Source organism: Varanus komodoensis, unplaced genomic scaffold (assembly GCF_004798865.1).
Source record: "Varanus komodoensis strain SLA01 unplaced genomic scaffold, ASM479886v1 scaffold55, whole genome shotgun sequence".
Lineage (NCBI taxonomy): Eukaryota > Metazoa > Chordata > Lepidosauria > Squamata > Varanidae > Varanus > Varanus komodoensis.
This window is the reverse complement of record NW_025336157.1, coordinates 3,295,099-3,314,961: the sequence shown is the minus strand read 5'-3', so window position 1 is coordinate 3,314,961 and position 19,863 is coordinate 3,295,099. Positions and strand designations below refer to the sequence as shown.

General features: G+C 55.0%; 4 protein-coding genes across 6 annotated transcripts; 1 reads left to right on the top strand and 3 right to left on the bottom strand.

Annotated features, from left to right (window-relative positions):
• Positions 1-698: 698 nt before the first annotated feature.
• UBXN1 (UBX domain protein 1) lies at positions 699-12,973 on the top strand. 3 transcript variants are annotated; one of them, XM_044448468.1, is made up of 10 exons: positions 699-721; positions 6,783-6,871; positions 7,146-7,199; positions 7,292-7,413; positions 7,806-7,884; positions 8,193-8,384; positions 9,481-9,532; positions 9,841-9,960; positions 11,519-11,702; positions 12,649-12,973. In XM_044448468.1, exons 2-10 carry the CDS (start codon positions 6,816-6,818, stop codon positions 12,699-12,701), a joined length of 912 nt encoding a protein of 303 aa, XP_044304403.1. In that variant the 5' UTR covers positions 699-721; positions 6,783-6,815; the 3' UTR covers positions 12,702-12,973. The 3 variants fall into 3 exon arrangements, with proteins under 3 accessions (XP_044304403.1, XP_044304402.1, XP_044304401.1); XM_044448467.1 differs by lacking the exon at positions 699-721 and adding an exon at positions 5,583-5,685; XM_044448466.1 differs by lacking the exon at positions 699-721 and adding an exon at positions 6,010-6,158.
• Positions 1,995-3,742, bottom strand: LOC123032490 (zinc transporter 1-like). Its single transcript, XM_044448385.1, has 2 exons — positions 3,205-3,742; positions 1,995-2,680 (listed from the first exon to the last, which is right to left on the bottom strand). Exons 1-2 carry the CDS (start codon positions 3,740-3,742, stop codon positions 1,995-1,997), a joined length of 1,224 nt encoding a protein of 407 aa, XP_044304320.1.
• Positions 12,974-13,683: 710 nt separating the features above from the next.
• DMAC1 (distal membrane arm assembly component 1) lies at positions 13,684-15,235 on the bottom strand. The gene is made up of 2 exons (XM_044448479.1): positions 15,028-15,235; positions 13,684-14,004 (listed from the first exon to the last, which is right to left on the bottom strand). The coding sequence occupies exons 1-2, from the start codon at positions 15,212-15,214 to the stop codon at positions 13,940-13,942; spliced, it is 252 nt and encodes an 83-aa protein (XP_044304414.1). The 5' UTR covers positions 15,215-15,235; the 3' UTR covers positions 13,684-13,939.
• A 1,988-nt stretch (positions 15,236-17,223) lies between these two features.
• Positions 17,224-19,282, bottom strand: LOC123032536 (ubiquinol-cytochrome-c reductase complex assembly factor 3-like). The gene is made up of 2 exons (XM_044448477.1): positions 19,079-19,282; positions 17,224-18,545 (listed from the first exon to the last, which is right to left on the bottom strand). The coding sequence occupies exons 1-2, from the start codon at positions 19,196-19,198 to the stop codon at positions 18,414-18,416; spliced, it is 252 nt and encodes an 83-aa protein (XP_044304412.1). The 5' UTR covers positions 19,199-19,282; the 3' UTR covers positions 17,224-18,413.
• Positions 19,283-19,863: the final 581 nt, after the last annotated feature.

The following is a 19,863-nucleotide window of genomic DNA, read 5'->3' as shown; positions in this document are numbered from 1 at the left end:
CAACACGTAGTTAGCCAGGAGGGGATGTGGTTGATCAGGGATTCGAAATCACCTTTTCCCACTTGTCACCGGGCCCCCTAACCATTACACCACACTGTCATGTGAGCAGAACCTTGTGTGTGTGTGTGTGGGGGGGGGGACTATTCATTACAATTATATATTAGACTTCTACCCCAGCTTTCTTCCTCTTGCAAGGAATACAAGGTAGCGTACAAGTGTTTCCTCCTCTCCATTTTATCCTCAGAACAACACTGCGAGGTAGGCTAGGCTGAGTATCTGGGATTGGCCCAAAGTCAGCCAATGAGCTTCATGGCTGAATTGGGACTCAAACACAGCCCCCCCCCCTCCAAGTCCCAGCCCTACATGCTCACCACTAGGCTGCACTGCCTCTCAGAGGCTAAGGAGTCTCTTTTCCCTCCTTCCAAGACACTGATGGGTATGTGGACATGGACAAGAGTTAAAAACATCTGGAAAGTGACCCTGAAGAACAGGTCAAGGGTGAACACGGAGATACTGGTTTGCCCAGTAGCAAAGGCGGAAGTGAAATCGCCAATGCCTGCATGGCAAAACTTGCAAAGAAAACCCCTCCCTGCAATCAGAGGCAATGCTGGGAGCTGAGCCCACCCAAGACCAGAGCCCAGAAAGGAAGAAGAATTAATTCCGGAAGCTGTGATGGATGCCGGAGCCGTAGGAGGCCTTTGAAGCATCACGAAGACCCCAGGTACCAGGTAGCAGGAGAGAATTTGTCCTGGGTGGAAGTTGTATCTCAGGTGCGATTGTGACTGATCTGGGGACATGCCGAGGTGCTCCACAAGCCCCCCATTTGAAGCAACACGCAGGGAAAGGGTCCCCAACTCCCGTAAACCCTTAAAAGCAAACCAACCGTTAGCAACAAATTCCTGTACACAGTCCTTGGATCGTATTTCCTAGGCTGTTTATTATTCTTCATTTTATTGGGAAAGGCAAACAAGGGCGTGGGCAAGTGACTCCAGAAATCCTGGCATTTCGAGTCAACGCCAAAAATCCATATTTTCCCTCTCCTCCTCCTCCATCTGCCCTCTGTTTGAGGTCCATCGAAGCCGGGAATGGTAGAATTGGAATCCAAAACACCTGGACAGGGGACACACCAGCAGCTCGCTTCCAGGGCGCTTGGTGGCTCCTCGTTGGCATCATTTCAACCTAACTCTGTGTGAACTTTGCTGCCTAAGACATATTTCCCGCAGTTCATATAGATAAATGTTGTGCATTAAGTCTCTCGCAGCAAACACGAGCGCTGGGGCACCTTAAAGACAGACACATTTATTATCGCAAAAACTTTTGTGGACGCTGTGGGCGAAAGCCCGTGCCAAAATAAGCTTGTTCATCTCCAGGCGGCCACAAGACTCTCTTGTGAGGCTTCTGGGGACTTGAAGCAGCTTTTCCCAGACTGGGATTTGGCAAAAGGACTTTATGGGAGAGAATTGCTAGATGATCTCCGGAGGCAGGGACTGATTTCCCTTGGAATGAAAAACAGCTCAGCGGAGGCCGGGGTTTGGAAACCGTTTGAGAGTGTGTGTGAAAACAGAAAACAGGAAGGTGTTTTGGAGGGAAGGAAAGAAAGCGAGGAGAGAGCTGTGGGTGGAATGGCGGAAGCTTTTGGGGGCGGAGGGTTGCCTTGTCCAAACATTTGAGGAGTGATATTAGATCTGTGGCTTGGCAGAAAACCCTGCTGAGCCTCACAGAACGGTGGGGAGGTGCGGACAGACGCTGACATGGGAGCTGTAGTCCAACATCTGGAAGCAGGCAAGGGTCCGGACCCTGATGGAACCCATCTGGCTGTCTGTGGCCAGGGATTATGGGGACTGTAGTCCAATACCTGGAAGCCAGCAAGGTCCCTGATACTGATGGAACCCGACTGGCTGCCCCTTTGGGGGCTCGTGGGAGCAAATGCCGGGGGAACCAGCCCATTCGGGGACCTCCTGTCTCCATCCCGCCCACCTCCCCTCTGGGGCCATTCACACAGCGGTCTCGTACTCCACGACCACTTCCAGGCCGGGGGCCGGGCCCCTCCCGCGCACCGCCTCGCCCCGTCCTTCCTGGCACCCCCCCAGGTCCGGCTGCACGGTGGAGCGGTGGATGCCGTGCTCCCAGAGCACGCGGCGCACCCGGCGTACCACCTCCGCGCAAGCCGCCACGTCTGGGCAGGCCACGTGGGCCGTGGCCACCCAGCTGCCGGGGCCATCCAGCTGCCACACGCACAGCTCCAGCAGGGCGGCCACCCCCTCCGTGGCTCGCAGCTGCCCCGCCAGCCGCTGCAGGTCCAGCTCCTCCGGCACGGCCTGCAGGAGCACCAGGGCCGAGCCACGCAGAGCGGGCCACGCCGCCCGCAGGAGGGCCCCGGCCAGCGCCACGGCCAGCGCCGGGTCCAGGTGGAGCAGCCAGGGAGGGGCCCGCACACACGCCGCGGCCTCCGGGCACGGGGACCCCGGGCAGCGGCCGGAGCAGGCCGCGTGGCCCGGGCACAGCAGCTGCAGCGCGAACGAATACAGGAGGACAGCCAGCGGGCCCACGCAAACCGTCACCCAGCCGCAGCAAGGGGTCCCCCACGGCCCATGTTCCTCTGCACGAGACGGGGCGCCCTCTTCCGGGCTGTCCTCCACCCAGGGCCTTCTGCTCGCTGGAGATCCGTTCCCCAGAAGGTCTGCAGAGGAGAGAGGGGAACACCGTTTCCAGTGGAGACACGCCGGAAGGAGAACGCGAGAGCAAAGGGCCGACTCCTCGGATGTGGTTAAGGGTCCTTCCGAATCCGGAGCTTTCTTCCTCAAGCAGGTGCCTTCGGGATGCTCAGCAGCAAGCTGGGAAGGGCTACAAGGTCGCCCTCCCCACCAAACTCCAAAACCCTGCCAACTACCACGCCAAGCACGCCACAGCCCCACTTCGCAGCGGCGGGGGGGCCCGCAGGCTGCTTGGCGAGAAGACCCTCCCTCTGCCCCTTTCGGCCCTTCCCAAAGTGTGCGCCGTGGGGGCCTGAGCTCGGGCACCCCGCTGCAGCCGCCCCCCTCGCCGGCAAGGCTTTCCAGAGGAAGAAGCTGCGGGCTTGCCTCTTCCTCGTCCCGTGGAAAGCTCCAGGAATGATCCTCCTGCTCCCAGCTTTCTTCCTCCTGGCCTGGATGAGGGGGCCCCATCCACGCTCCTCCACGGGACAGGCTCCGGAAGCCGACTCACCTTCCATCTCCTGGGCGCTGCTTCCAGCCCGGAGGGCCTTGCTCCGGCGACAGCAGGGCCTGCTGCCCCCTGCTCGGGGACGCCTCTCCTGCAGCCCTGCCCTGGCCAGGTGGACGGGGATCCCCACGGCCCCGATCCCCATCAGCACCAGCACATGCTGCGTGGCCCGTGGCTCGGCCGCGCGGCGGAGCGCCTCGGGCACCAGGGCCAGGCACAGGGTGCTCAGGAACACCGCGCTGACCAGGGTCCCGGCAGTCTGGGCTCGTGCCCAGCCAAAGGTGTTCCTGCCCCCGGGGGGCTTCCCGGCGGCCAGCCGGGCGTCCACCAGGGCCGTCCCGAGGGCCAGGGCGCCTGCCAGGGTGTGGTAGGCGCACGAGAGCAGGAGCAGGGACCCCGTCGCCCGGCTGGCGGCCACCTCCCCCAGGAAGAGCCCGGCCGAGAGGCACAGCTGCCCGGCCGGCCACCCGGCAGAGCCCAGCAGCCACGGGGGCCAGGAGCGTCCCTCGGCCCGGGACGTCTTCGCTGGCCAGGCCCCCATCCGTGCGTTCTGCCTCCCCCGGCACGCGACAGGGACACCGTCGTCTCTCTCTCGACTGGCATCAAACTCTGCCGTGTTCGCCCTCCGTCCTGGTGCTTTGCGCCTGGGGCCTGTCCCTGAGTTGGCCCCTCAGTCCTCACGTCCTCGCCTGGATCTGGCCCCAAGCCCTGGCTCACGCACCGCCTGCCCTCGCTCCCCCTCTGCAAGCCTTCCCTAGCAGCCCCGGGTCCAGCCTCCGCCTGGCAGACTATTCCCCGGGTTTTCTGCACTTGTATAAAGTTCTGCATTTGGAGTAGCCGGTGCACTTGGATTCTAAGCAGCTCGCTCTTTCTCTCTCCCTCCCCCCCTCTCTGTTGGCGCCAAGCCCAAGCTTCTACCAGCTGCAGAAAGAGGGTCATAATTATTCATACGATTCTCCCCTCGCACAATAGCACAGACCAGAATGAAGTGGGGGAGATTCCTTTGCGAGGGCACAGTGTGAGGCCATGTGAGATCACGATTCGGGGGGGGAGCTCGCACAGTTGGTGTTCCCGGCATCTCCCCCAAGGCCACCATCCCCCAAACGGGTGGGCAGCCAAAAGCTTAGCAAATGCCTGTACCAGCTTAACAGGGAGAGCCGTATCGGCCGCTCGGATGTTAACTTCTTCGTGGCAGAAGTTCATCTTATTTCTGGGAGTTGAAGTTGCCCAGAAAAGGGCATTTTCTCAAGAGTGAATGAATTATAAACAGGAAAAGCAAGATGAGTGAGTGAGTGTAATCTCAGGGGATAAAAGCAAGATAAAACCAGTAGCAAAATAATTTGACAACGGTGCCAAGTTCTAAACCAGAGAGGGCATGTTGTGATGCCTGATCACTGCTTATGCTGGCTGGGGAAGATGGGAGTTGTAGGAAGGCTGCTCCAAGCCAGCCACAGCATCAGATGGGCATCCGGGGGCATTGATCTTCTGCCCAGACTCAGGATATGTGTCCTGAATGAATGAATGAATGAATGAAGTGAGAACAGAAAGGAGGGATAAAGTAAAAGACATTATGAAAAGGGGGAAAGGAAAAGGGGTAGACAAAATGTTTAAAGGATGACAGGAAAATGAATGAATGGAATTAAAGAAATGATCAGGTGAGAATCGGTGTGCTATGGGGGAGAGATCCGGGTTCTAGTCCTCCCTTAGCCCTAAAGCTCATTAAGAGACTCTGGGTCCATCACTGCTTCTCAGCCTATCCTACCTCACAGGGTTGTTGTGAGACTATACAATGGAGAGGAAGAGGAGGATCATGTAAGCCAGCCTGGGTTCTTTGCAGGAAAAAGGGTGGGAGATAAATATCATGAATAAATATATAAATAAAATAAGGATGAAAGGAAAGGAGAAGAGAAACAATGAAAGAAAGAAAAAGAAAGGGCAGAAGGAGTAAAAGAAAACAATACAATCGAAAGAAAAAGAAAATGCAGGATGAATGTAAAAGAAAAGTTTGAAAGAAGGAAATGAAAGAGGAGACCTAGAATGAATGAAGGGGGGGGGGAGAATGAGCGTGCGATTCTATGGCCTACAACCCCCAGCATGCCCCAGGAAGCACAGCCGCCTAGGGCATGCTGGGAATTGTAGGGTATTTTCTCTCTAAACGTGTACGTGGAAGAGATATGAATATAAATAGGAAAAGGTAGAAAAGCATGAAAAATAAACGGGTCTAAAAACGAACGCACTAATGAACGCGGCCTGGAAGAGGGGAGGGAAAAAAGGTCCCCCGGAGTCGCCTCTTCGGCCCTGGCCCTTTAAGGCGAAGCTCCTGCGCGCGCCGCGCCGCACCGCTTTTGTCTCTCGCCGGCCGCCCTCCGCGCTTCCGGCAGCCTGACCACGTGATCCAAACAGCGGCCGCGCGACAGACCCGCCGCTCCCGGTGTCTCTGCCGCCGCCGCCACCTGAGCAGGAGCTGCTGGCACGGAGCCTCCGGTGAGTGGCAGGGACGCTCCCCCGCGGCCCCTGGAAAGCGGCCTGCGCGGCCCCCACGTGACCCAGCCCGCCCTTCCTCCTCCTCCTCCTCCTCTTTCCTCCCACTCCCACTTTGCTTCGGGGGATGGACGGTCCCTTTAAGAAAAGAGGGCGCCTCGGGGGAGGAGCTCGCCGTAGCCCCGCCCCGGCGCCCTCCGTGGCCCCGCCCCTTTCTGGCTCCCTGCTGTGAAGCTCTTTGAGGGTGGGGCTCCTTCATTCTGGGGTGGAGGGTGGGCGGCCGAAGCGAGGGGTCCTTCCTCGGACAGGCGGGACTTCAGCTCCCATCAGCCCCTGCCAGTGTGCCCATGGGCCACGCATAATGGCAGCTGTAGTCCAGGGCCGGGTTCGAGCTGCCCTCTCTAAACCGGTGGTGCTTTTGGATGAGCTGGGCTCCTGCTTCCATCAGCCCCAGCCATCAGGGCAAGTGGCCAGAGGTGATGAGAGCTGTCCTCCAAAGAGCGGCGGTGGGGGAGTCGGTCGCAGCCCCATGAGAAGGGTGGTGGGATTTGTAGATGGGGGGGCTTTACTGTTGGCTTTGTGCGTTCTCTGTGCCCCTTTGTTGGAGAAAAAACTTTCTAACACGGATTAGCACAACAGAAGTAAGGATAGCAAGAAAAAAAAGTTCCCTTCTCCAGCCGAAGAAAATAGTTAAACTGGAATTTTCAGAGGAAGGGCAGAGACGGGAATCGTCAGTGACCAAATACTTCTTCGTGTGGGTTATCTGGCTGTAACCTGTGCAGAGCTCTTTAAAGCGATCTAGTAGTATTCCCTGTATCGCAACTGAGGCTGTGGTGAGAGCTGAAGCAGAGAGTATTTTGCCTGTGGTCACTAGTCAATTCCTGGCGGAGGAGGCCTGCCTTAACCTCCTTGCGTGGGTCCTACCCCAGGTGGCCCTACCCGTTGCCTATAGTAAGCCTTGTGGAGCAAATGGGCCTCCCAGAATGCATCTACAGATGGCAAAACCCACCAAGGCGGTCCTGGGTGAAATAGCAAAATCAGTAAATGCAACAAGGGAACCAGAATTCCAAGCCCCTGGGTTTCTGCTGCTCCTCTTCCAGATTGGTCGGCCGCAGGAGTGGCGGTGGAGCAGCATGGAGAGCACTGCCCTGGAGAGCCTGATCGAGATGGGCTTCCCACAGAACAGAGCGTGAGTATTTTCTCCTGGAGGAGGGAGGGAGGCATGTAGGAGGGAAATGAACGAGAAAAGCCGGCCGGGCCAGTTTTGCATCCCTTGCCCAAGAGTCCTAGGAGCAGCTCCCAGTGCAAACAGTGACACACAGGTGGGATGCAGGGAAAAATAAAAACTGTTGCGTGGATGCTTTCCTTGCCGGAAGGGGCTGGGGGCGGAATTGCACTCGGAAACATGCATGGACGGTTCGGGTGGGGCACACTGTCTTATTTTTCATCCCCCCCCCTTCCAGAGAGAAGGCTCTAGCGCTGACTGGGAACCAGGGCATTGAATCTGCGATGGACTGGTAGGTGCCTCCTCTGAGACTTTCTCGCCACTGCAGCCTCCTTCCCTGCTCCCCTCTTCTTCTGCTGATCTGTGGCGCTCCTCCTTTCCCAGGCTCATGGAGCATGAGAACGATTCTGACTTGGACGAGCCCTATGTTTCCCCCGAAGGCCCCGTTCTGGGCTCAGAGGAGCCCCCTGAGGGAAAGGCACCCGAGTTGGCACAGAGCGAAGCAGGTCAGAGCAAACCAGGAGGGGGCCCGGGGTGTGGTGCGAACTTCAGGGAGGGCCTGAATCCTCCCCACCCGTTATTGTATGATGTATTTTATTTCTGTACCAACTGGCAGACACCGATGGCAACACACTGGAGATAGCCCGAGAGAAGCTGAGCAGCCACCTGAGTGGGGTGGTGTAAACTGGTGTCCCGCAACAGCAGGGGGTGGACTGGATGGCCTTCATGGCCCTTCCAGCTCTACTATTCTATGAAATCTGTTTTGCTTTTTTCCTCAACCGCCCCGGGATGTTTGAGAAAGCTTGGGCCCAGTTCCTCCAACACAACCGTCAATGCGTTTCTTGCTCATTCGGCTACGCTCTGCGGAGACGAAAATAATGGCGGTGTCTCCCCACAGATCCCACGTTGCGGGAGCTGACTGCAGAAGACAACCGGCGCCCCCTGAGTGAAGAGGAGAAGCGGGAGCAAACGAAGAGGTACCCGTGACTGTGTGCGCATTCCACACTTAAGGAGGGGGTGGCTGGGAGAGAAACCCTTTTGCTCCCAGTTAATTGACGTTCTACAACCTGGATTCTGCAAACAGGCAAATGCACATGGTTTTATAATTCTGCCACCAGGGGAGTTCCCCATGAAAGGGGGTAGAAAGCTGAGTCCTTCCCCTCCCACTCTCTCTCGGCTACAGCGAGTTGAATGTTCCTACGTTCGAGAGTCTTGTAGGCCAGGGTTTCTAGGGGTGGGCAGCAGCCCCCTGGCCACTGAACCCCTCTGGTGCTTCTCCCCTCAGGATGATGGAGCTGATCTCCCAGAAACAGCGGGAGCGCGAGGAGCGCGAGAAACGGGAGAGCATCGAGCGAGAGAAGCAGCGCCGGAAGCAGGGCCAAGAGCTCTCGCTCATCCGCCAGAAGCTGCAGGAAGATGAAATGAAGAAGCTGGCGGAGGAACGCCGCCGGGAGAAACTGGAGGAGAAGCTGGCCAAGTGAGTCCGGTCCGGGATGTGGCGGACAGTGGGCTTCCGTGGGACTGGGCTGGGTGACGGTTGCGGTCCTCACAAACCCAAACGGAGGCCAGAGAACACTGGGAACTGCTCTGCAGTGGGTACAGCCCCCTCTCTGTTGAGCTCAGTCGTTCCAAACTGGCTGGTATCATCTCTCCCCAGTTTCAGGCAGCTTTCCCCCCACCCCTATCTGGAAGTACTGAGGTCTGAACTGGGGCCTTCTGCATACAGACCCAGGGCTCTCCAGCTAAGCCCTGGCCCTTGGCCAGTCATCAGAGGAAAATCCAAACATGGTTCTTTCCTGATAGTCACAGATCACACCAAGCTTCAGCAGGAGAAACGACTCTTTAGCTTGTGGACCAAAACCTTTATACTGGACACGGCAAGCTAAACCAGCGATGTGTGGGCTGCAGAGAGCAGGCGCTGCTTGGAAGGGCAGGTGGCTTGCATCAGTCTTAATTCCCTCCCCGTGTCCAGTGCCTGTTTCAGAAATTTGCTTCCTCACGGGAATTTGGCCGGCCAAACTGTTAGTATTTTCATCTCCCTGATGCAGGACACTGATATAATTTGCCCAGCTTCGCTCTTTTGCTCTGTCCACGCCTGTCACTTCTGTTTGGTTTTAACACCTTTTGATTGTTAGCGCTTCTTTGAATGTGCGCAACGGAGGCCCAGTGACCAGTGGATCGGCCTGGTGCCCTTTCAGTGAATGTAAGGCTCCTTGTGGGACGTGGATAACAGGAGGCGAAAAATTGCGAGATGGAGAGTTGGGCAGGGGCTGGGGGGGGGGGGGGCGCTGTGGCTTGCTGGTGCAAATGGTTGAAACGAGACAACGAAGACGTGTGAAGGGGGAAGGACCCGGGTCAGAGGGGTCTCCCCTCCCCAGCATTCAAGGAAATGCTCCCTGCCCCAGAATGCAGCGGAAGATTTTGCCTTGTACCAGGAGATCTGATTATTTTGAAGCTGCTTCCACGAGCGTTGCTGGGTGAGAATGCCGAGGAAGGGGCTCCGTAGGACCGCCCTCCTTCGGACCCCACAGGCCGGCCTCTCACGCCCCCTTTAACACGGTCTTCCATTCCAGGCAGCGGGTGCGAGAGAAGATTGAACGAGACAAGGCCGAGAGAGCGAAGAAGGCGAGTGCACGGGAGGAAGGGTGGCCGTGGCGGTTCCAGGGTTGCATTTCAGAGCTCAGACCCAGAGTGTGTCCAGGCTCTGAAGGGGCACGTGGAACACTCAGAAGAGGCCTTTTTCCGCGTCTGGACTGGCCGACGGCAACGCCCCTCAGTCCTGGCCCTGAAATCTTTGCGGGGGGCTGCTGGGACAGCTTGTTCCCTGTCCCTGCAGGCAGCCTGCCCCGGCCTACTTAAAAGCAGGCTTTGGTGTAGGGTAGCATGGCCTAGTGGAGGTTTCCGTACTAATCACTTGGCTTGTTTCACTCCAGTTTGGGCGGAGCTCCTCCCAAGCCTCCAGTCCACCGGAGCCTGTGCCTCCGACGCCGGTCCCCCCGTCTCCCAGCCAGGAGCCCCCCGTCAAGCGAGAGTACGACCAGTGCAGGATACAGGTAATGGAGCGAGGCTCCGTGTGCCTCGCTGAATTCTTGAACGAAAAGCCGGGAGCCAGTGTGAGGCAGTGCTTGGAGCGTTGGCCGGGATCTTGGGAGACCTGCGTTCGAGTGCCCCCTCGGTCATAAAGCTCTTTGCATAACTTCTGGTCCTTCGGGGACTCTCAGTCTCGCCTGCCTGGGTTGTTGTGGAGGAGAGGAGAGTCTCGGGGTCCTTGCCAAAGGGAGAAAGCCGAGTTACAAATATATAATACTAAGAAAGCAAGGCTCAGTGGGTATTTTACCACTAATTTCTTCCTAAATGTGCAGAGGGTGGCACCGTTGTGGCTAATGTTTTTTTTACCAAAAGACGTCTCTTATATCCATTGCTTCCCTTCGCGCTCTTCCTTTTTCTTGGATACACTGTGCCTTCTGGAACCGCAGAGCCTTTGGCCAAGCGGAGCTGATCGCTGGGGTGTCTCTTGCCATGCCGGCCCACCTGGGCACCTCTTGCCACCTCTTTCTGCCTTCCTCCAGCGTGGCTGAGAGACGGCTGGGAGAGACAAGCAGCTTTTTGGCTGGCGTTTCCAGCCTGCTACAGCTTAGGGTGTTGTCTGAATACACTCCCACCATGGTTAGTTGTAACTGTGCTTCAGGGGCTCGTGCTGCTTGTAAGGAAGTTGGAGAGAGTATTAACTTTTTCACTGCATGGGGCAGTGGGACCAACAACATACAACATCTGTGCAGAAGGAACCACACTGACTGCTGATGGACGTCCTGACTGGATTTCTTGTTAGGCTGTAAGGCCCTAACATCTGGACTTGGTTACGTGAGAGAGCGTCTCTTCACCGTTAGACCCAGTCAGTCATGAGGTTCTGCTAGGCATGCCAAATTTTCCTGAGATCCTTCTACAGGAGGTTGGAGTGGCGTATGTATCATAACAATGCCTTCTCTATCCAATCACCTTCCCCAAGAGTATATATTCCCTGACACTTTTTAGTCTTTTGGCCCAAGTTAAAGGCCCATTTATTTATGTAAGCCTTCCGTCCTTCATGGATACAATAGATTCAATGCATTTGGCATTATTTCTCATGGTTTTCAAGATTTGGGAAACCTCCTTTGAATCTTTTTGGTGTATGTGGTGTATAAATCCTTATAAACAAGCTTTTAACATTCCGCACGGCCAACCCCCCAGTAGCCAATGCTCTTTAGGTGGCTCGCAAAAGTTGAAAAACCAGCCATAAAAGGTGCTGCATTATCTTTTTTTATTTATACATGTATGTATAGGCCACCTATAACTGCCACCTAAGCAGCTTAAAATACATAAAACATATTAAAGTAAAACACGGCACAGTAAAACATCTATGAAAGCAATCTAAAAAGGGCCACAGCATTCAGGGTAAGTGTTAAAAAAAATCCCTCAAAATTCCTTTGGCTGTTGGGCAACGTGGAAATGAAAATGCTGAAAACAGGACGACGGCACCGAGCGTGTGCTTGTGTCGGCAACGAGGCGCCGCTCCGTCCCGGCGGCCCGCTGCCGTCGGAGGGGAGCTGTGCTGACCGGCCCTTTCCTCGGCAGGTGAGGCTCCTGGATGGCACGTCGCTCACCCAGACATTCAAAGCCAAAGAGCCCCTGGCGGCCGTCCGGCTCTACGTGGAGCTGAACCGCCAGGACGGCGGTGAGGAACCCTTCAACCTGCTCACCAGCTTCCCACGCCGTGTCTTCACTGAGGAGGACATGGAGAGGCCTCTGCAGGAGTTGGGTGAGCGCGACGAAGCTGGGGCTGGAGCGGGGACGGCCCGGAAAGTTGCTTCCCAGGCTCTGGGTGTGTCCCAGCCGTGTGGGGGCATCGCCAGCCAAGCAGCCCCATAGGCTGCTTCTTAAGGGCAGGGATGGGCGACCCACCACTCCCAAGCGCTTGGGACTCCAGTTCCCATCAGCCCCAGCCATTGGCCATACTGCTAGGAGCGACTTGCATCTTCCGTGCTTCCTGGTCGGACGTTCCCGGTTGCCTGGCCCTCTCTGCCCCATGTTTCCTTCTCAGAACCTGCTTCTCAAACCCACAACTGCGGGCTGCAGCGGTTGACCCTTGGGCACTGCTGATGCCCCTTCTGCAAGCCTCAGCTCCCCTCCTGTTCTGCACCCCAGTCCCCTCTCCCTGGGCCTTGGTCTCCAGCCCCCCAGTCCCTGTCTAGGAGGAGGACTTGGCATCCCTGGAGAAACTTTGAAAAGAGAATTAACAGGTGGACGGGTCTTTGGCGCCTAGAGGAGTTCCCTGTGAAAACCATTCGCTCACCTCTGCCGCTCTCTCAGTGTAACCGCCCTTCCCCAAGGAGGGACCTGCCGGATGCTTTGCTTTGCAGCAGCTGGTCCTCATCTGTGGACATGGGCTGGTCTGCTGGCACTCAGAACATCTGCCGGGCCCCAGATGTGCTGGCACTCAGAACTCCTGGTTTGAAGGACACGTTTAGTGCCTCTCCAGGAGGGGCTGGGAAAACTGGCCTGAAACTGGCCTCAATGCACTGAAGTCTGACCCAGGTTCAGGGCTTTCCCATGTTCCCAGTTCCCCCTTTCACCAGGACAGAGCAAACTGGAGGCCGCTTTCCCGAGCCGCCCAGCCACCGAGCGCCTCGTCTGCCTGCCCACGCGCAGTGCAGAATCCCCACTACCTTCCACACCAGTCTCTTTCCACTCCCTCTTTCCTCCAGGTTTGGTGCCTTCGGCTGTGTTGATCGTGGCCAAGAAGGGCAATCACAACTGAACAGGCCTTGTGCTGCTCACGCTCTCTCTGGCCTCAGCCCTCCCTCGCCGCTGCCCGAGGTGAACCTCGTCCTTCCTTGCGGGGGGCCACCCCAAGTCTCCCTGCCCCCCAGCTCTGGCTGCAAAGACTCCCAAAGCAGCAGCAGCAGCATCTCTCGGGCTGGGATGCACACAGGGTGAACGGAAGCTTGTTGGGTTTCCCCACGGCTACTGGGCAGGCGGGGGGGGGGTGTTCAGGTTGCAGCCTGACTCCTGCCCTGCCCCCAGCCACACCTTGAATAAACACCTCTCCCTTCTCTCTTCCTGCTTGTGGCGTCCTTCTTTCCCTGATGGTTCCATTTCGGAGAAACAGCCTGGTGCTGGAGACCACACAGCCTCTGGCTTTGGCGCCTCCCTGGAACCCTCTTTACCCTGTGAAACCTTTCTTGACTGAAGAGCCATGCTTTTATTGATCATGCTGTGAACAGTCTATTTTCTTACCTGTTTTACTGTTTGCCATATCAGCATATGGAGAGGTACAGACATTTTGGAAATATGCTGGTAGCCTACAAGGTGGCTTGTCGGACACAGTAAAAGCTACTAGACTTTCAGCTTGAGGATGTCATCTTACATGACATGGTTTTCAGAGGGAGACTACTCTTAAATTAAGGGGCAATAATATGGCCACTCACCGATCTTTAAATTTACTGCCCTCATCTCATCTTCTGACAGTGAATTTCTGTATTTGCATTTTTCACCAAGAATCTGGCCTACTTTGGGTTGTGACCCAGGGCTCTGCAGATGGTCTGCCTGCCACCATGTGGAGGATTCCCAGCCTTTGTGTTTTGCCCCTATTCTGAAAGGCGCTGCTACTGGCAGGTAAGAGTTTAAAGTCCAAACAAGCTGGTATTCTGATTCCTTCTCCAGAAATCAGATCAAATTCAGCCTGCAAGCCAACACCTCTGCTCACGAGAGCTGAAATTACACCCAGAATCAGGCACCTCCAGGGTTTGTTTGTTTTTAATGCAAAATTAAACTCAGTTCCTCTCAGGCTTCATGCAGTGCTGCCTCCCTTGCTGACCATCACAGCAATGAGGGGAGCGAAACACACATCCATCTGTGCAGCTCACGCAAGGAGGGGACGGGATCTGTACAGCTGCAGTTTTCCCTCAGCTGAGTTATGGCAGTGCCCACAGACAAAGCCAAGTCCAGTCGGGTTGTCCATGATGTTCAAGTGATGGGAAAAGATTGATAGGAGTTCTATGATTCCTTCTTCCCTGACCCAACTGGCCGGAAGATTGTTACAACACCGAAACAGGCAAGACCTGGGAGGAAGGAAAGGGGGATAGTTAGTGGCAGAGAAGCACAGTTCTGAAAGAAATAACTTCCTTCTAGAATTTAGCATACATGCTGAACGCTAAAGGACAGCCATGAATGCAGCCAGGGAGGGGATGGTGTGATACCACGATGCTTAGAGAACCCACAAGATTTGGGGTTTTAAAAAGAAAGTTGAGGCCTGGCCATGCTCAATGACCACAGAATACTCAGCAGGGAAATTATGAAGAACCTGGTGGATGGAATTCAGTTTTTCCAGAAGAGGGTATGGCCAGAACCCTGAACAGGTTCAATTTTTCTGGCATGTTTTGTTTTGTTGCAGAGTCTGCTAAAACTCCAGACACAAGTAAAGTATGTCTCTTATCAGAAAATCCCATTTATACCAGCAGTGGGTGCAGTTACAACAAGCATTCCAAGTCCACCAGCAATTCCTACAGGAACCATTTGCTGCAACCATCTTGCTCTGCTAAAGTTTGGGTTGTTTTTGTCCAGGGCACCTTCTGCCTGGCAAAGATCTACTGATAGCAAGTGAGGAACCAGTCAGACGTTGACTTTACGACAGAGATGGGTGTCCGAAAGCCTCTTCCTAAGCTGATCTGATATATAAAGTATGCACTTTATAAATTAACTATATACGAGCATCTGAATCAGGTCATGGGCCATGCAGGCAGGGGCTTATGGGAACTGTAGTGCAGACCAACTGCATAGCTCCAGGCTTGGGGCAAGCAGCAATTTGGACTGAAAGCAAGGCTTTCTTTTTCTCTTCCAGGGGTGCCCAAGGGGGGGGGGGGTCTAAGGACTGCAACTCCCATCAGCCCTAGCCAGCAGGACCCATGGCGAGGGACGATGGGAGTTGCAGTCCAACGTCTGGAAGGCCACAAGTGACACACCCTCCACGCTGCCGGGAGGCGGAGGCGCTCTGCATGTGCTCAGAGGCGCCAACCGGGCCCGCCAACCTCCAGCAAAGCAAGCAGCCTGGGACGAGGCGCCGCCGGGGAAGGCCCCGCACTTACTCACGGCGAAGGTCATCTGCGTGACGTGCCAGAAGGTGGGGGGGTGCCCTTGCTGCATGAACCTGCGGGGGCCCAGGTAGACCCACCACGCGGCGCCCATCAGCCCCGCCCCGCCCAGGACGCGGCAGCTCCAGCAGGACGACTTGCGCGGCCCGGGCGGCGCGGCGACCCCACCTTCGGGCGCCATGGCAGTCGCTCCTCCGGAGGCCGCTCTACGCCTGCGCGCCTCTATGGAACGGAAGGCGCTGCGTGCAACAGCGACAAGCGTCCGGCAAGGTATCTCGTCCCCTTCGTCCTTTGTTCCGCTTCGAGGAGCTTCCTAGTTTGGCTCTTACATGCTAATACTCAAGCGCGGAAGTTTATTTTATTTCGCGCAAAAACCAAGGCCGCAGCTGCCTGGTTTTGCCACTCCAATCAAGCCTCCCTCCTTCCTGTAAGTGTACAGCGCCATCCTCTGACGTGCATTTTGACACCGTTCATTCATCCCGACTGGACAGAAAAAAGTGGCCAGATGGGGTTTTAAGAGTTTTGGCTGCCTACAAGGACAGATCCCTGAATTGCTTAGGAAAGAAATGGTATCAGTATGGGTTATTGTCCCCACATATGAGCATGGCTTGGGTGTGGGGTCCTCCCAAAAGTCCCTCTCCCTTGGTATGCAAATGGTGCAGAGGAGAAAGGTTGCAGCATAGTCATAGAAGGGAGACAATTACACAAGTTCTCAAATGGGCTTTGGGCCAATTCTTTATGTCTTGGGAGCAGCAGGGGCAACTCCGCGGAACTAAATCAGAGCTCCTGTTCTTAAAAGGCTGCAGTTTAAAATTTTACATGAGGCAGAGAAGGAGAAAACAGGAATGGAAGGTAGAGCATGCAGGAAAGACTGAGCAATCGCTCAAAGCATAGCCTGAGCTACCTCAGGCCCTGAATGCTAAATACTTTGGGGTTTCACGGAGCAGTGAGAACCAGCAACCCAGGCTAGTATTTGCAGGATCAGTCCCAGGCCCTGCTGGAGCACTCAGCCCTTGATGAGCACCAGCTGGGGATCCTGGGAGACGCTATATAGGAGCAAGCTCTGCCCTCCACTCTGTTTGCTCCTCCTGGATCTGCCTTGCCTCATTGCCTTAGCAACATGGGTCTTCTTGCTGGCGGTGGTGCAGCTCGGCTTGTCCGGTTCCTGTGCATCCTGTCTCCTGCCCAGTTATCCTGCCTTCAGGTACCCACACCTCTTTGTCTCAGACTTGTTCACAGCCGCCTTTTTTCTGCCCTGATACATCCTTCTGCTTCCTGTGCCTGGCCTGCTCTGTGATTGTGACTTGCTTGCCCTGAAACCTTGCTGTGGAAAGTTGGATTCTGTTGCTGGTTGCCCAAATCCTCTTCTTTCAATTTATATGCTTTCATTGAAAATCTGCCCCACTTCTTGCCCACCTCTCCCCGGGTTCCAGGGCCTTGAAAGTGCCAGTTGATGGGACAACCACTTCACCTCCCTCATGCTATGGAACTTACAGTTGGGAAATTGCTGAAAACAATTGAACTTCCCTGTTAACCTATTTATTGATCAAAGCATGAATATATTTTCTTTTAAAAGTGTTCTCCTTTAATTTACTTATTTAACTATTTTGTAATTAATGGTAATTTATTATGTGCCATTGTATTTCATTGTATTTTATTGTGTTGTAAGCTGCCCCGAGGTTTCGGCAAGGGGCGGCATAGAAATGTTGTTGTTGTTATTGTTATTATTATTATAACTAGGTTTTTTTTTTTAGCCAAGAATGCACTGAGGTTTTATTGAGGTTTTATGGTACTGGGGTTTTATTGTATTGGGGTTTTAATGTATGGTTAACTTTTTTTGATGTTGTGAGCCGCCCCGAGGCTTATTGCGATGGGGCGGCATAGAAATGTTTTGAATGAATGAATGAAAGAATATTCCATGCCATAGCTCAGATGCCAGGGACTTGTGGCCTTCAAGGCCCATCAGGCCCAGCCAGCAGAATCAGTGGGGGCAAATTAGGAAGCTGCAGTTCAACCTCCCCTGAAGGACTGCATTCGCCTTCTTTAGAACATCCGCGGCTCGGAAAACTATTTTCACAGTCATTTTCAAACCCTGTTATGTCTGGCTTTTGTTCCTCTGATTTTTATTTTTACAACACTGTTGCCAACACTATTGAAATCCTGGATCTCAACTACCATACTCTCCAAAGGTTGTTTTTGTACTGCTTTTATATGCCGAACCAGTTCACAACACAAGACTTTACAGAGGAATACACACAGCATTTCCAGAGAATCCACGAACATTTACAAGGCGGAACAAGGAAACTTAAACAATTCAGCAATCCAGTAACCTTCCCCAGAGCAGATTGGAATCTGCCAGTGATGTTACAGTGCAGAAAATATGCTCTCAGTGTATTGGAGAAGCTGAACAGAGCCATAGGCTGTAGGTCCATGCATGTTCGGACATGCATGGACCTGAATGCTTTGTGGTTTCATGGAGCAGTGAGAACCAGAAACCCAGGCTAGTATTTGCAGGATCAGTCCCAGGCCCTGCTGGAGCACTCAGCCCTTGATGAGCACCAGCTGGGGATCCTGGGAGAAGCTCTGTAGAAGCAAGCTCTGCCCTCCACTCTGTTTGCTCCTCCTGGATCTGCCTTGCCTTATTGCCTCAGCAACATGGGTCTTCTTGCTGGCGGTGGTGCAGCTCGGCTTGTCCGGTTCCTGTGCATCCTGTCTCCTGCCCAGTTATCCTGCCTTCAGGTACCCACACCTCTTTGTCTCAGACTTGTTCACAGCCGCCTTTTTTTCTGCCCTGATACATCCTTCTGCTTCCTGTGCCTGGCCTGCTCTGTGATTGTGACTTGCTTGCCCTGAAACCTTGCTGTGGAAAGTTGGATTCTGTTGCCCTGGCGCCTCTGTCTTGTCTCTGGTTGCCCATGTCCCTTCCCTGGACCCTGCCACTAAAAAAGCAAAAGCACCACCCCCGAGGACCGATATCTAGTTCCCAGAATTGCCAAGCCAAATACCCCAGTGGGAAGCCCTAAGAGGGCATTTTTCACTGTTGCACCCTCCTTGGCATCTTTGCTCAGACCCACATACACACACCTTGTTCTTTGTAAGGACAAATATTTCTTTAGTATACAGCAGTGTAGATGCCACTCCGGGCTTTGAGTAAGTACAGACAAACCTCCATGTTGCTTACTGTTGAAACAAATGCATGCTAGACATTGCAGCTAGGAAGCCCATGGGCTCAACAAAAAACCGAGAGATCTCTCTCTCACAGACACAGTAAATTCCCCTATAGTACTGCCTAATAGTAGTACAGTGTCTGCCCAAACGCTGTATTTGGTTTCCTATTTGGTTCATTCCTGAGCCAATCCAAAGGTTCACTGAGCTCTTTGTTACTTTCTCCACGGCCATTTTCTACTAGCCACGTTTTCATCCGTCTCCGCAGCTTCTTTAAGTATTTCCATCACCAAAGCGTTCTGCTGTTGCCGCTCTTCATAGACTTGAACGTTGGCTTCAGGGTAGTTCTGAAAGGAGAAAATAAGCAATTGGAAGGGGAACCAGAAAAAGGCAGGGGGAAATGGTGTAGCTGGGTGGATTTAAGGAAGCAGGTATGTCACACTCGGGGCTTCAGTGCAGCGGGGAGGTCTGCTTTCAATGCTTTTCTACACCTGTCAAGACAGAAAGCTGTTGATGGTTGCTAGTCCCCATGAGCATATGCCACTTCTGCTGTTAGAGCCAGGCACCTGTGCACACCAGTTACTGGGGAGCATGGGCAGGTGAGTGCCACCCGTAGGTTTCCCGCCTTGCTGTGGGAGCAAAGGGCTGGGCTCGGCCGACCCCTGGCCGGATTCGGGGGCGGGGGGGTGGCTCTGACATGCTGGGCTAGCGCGCTGCGACCTGGGGGGCTCCCTCGGGGAAACGGGGCTGCCCTCAACGCCTGGGGCGGGCGGGCACTGGAGGCTCCCCGGCGTGGCAGGGGCTGCAGCGCCCGCCCTTCCCCGCCGGCTGCGCGGGGTGGGGATGATGGGAGCTGCGAGCGGCTCGGCCCTCCGCCCACCTTGGTCATCTCCTTCAGGCGCGCCTCGTCCGGCGCCGCCGCGGCCCACAGCGCGACCCCCAGCCCGATGCAGCCGGCCATGCCCGCGGCCCCCAGCAGCCCGCGGTACAGCGTCGCCATGGGAACGGCGCCCCCCTCGCGCGCCGCGGACCGCGACCTGGACCGAGCGCGGGCACGAGCGGCGCCGCCACCACCACCACCACGGAGACGGGGCGGTGCGCGCGGCCAGAGCGTCCCAGCCGAAGCGTAGAGCTAGGAAAGGATAGACGGGGCAAAGCCGATCGTGCCGCGCTGTCCCGACTCCGCTTTTCTCGTGTTCTTTGCAGAGGCGTTTTCCTATCGAAAACGGCGGCTGATTTCCAGTAGAAAGTGACGTTTGAAACATATTTTCAAAAATGCTCTGTTGGGGTTAGAGCCGATGTCAATACACATACAGCCCATTCTCTCCTATGGACGGGGGGGGGGAGGGAGTTGGAAGATTACAACAGCCCTACAATGTAGTCCACTATCCGTATTATAACGCAGTGGGAAGGAGGCTAGTTTCGTTTTCTAGCCTAGCAAGCAAGAAAAGAAAAAAAAAAATCTCGGGTGTCAGGGAAATCAGCTTTCAAACTACCCTGCCTGGGTGAGATTCTTGTCTTCCTTCGATTAGATGTGGGGATATTAACTTACACTGTTAAATGTCCAAAAACTGGGGGGAGGGGATTGAATTCCTGCATTTTTCACAGGAATTGTGAGAAGGGGAAAAAAACCCCCCAATATTACCTAGTTTTTCTGTCTGGGTG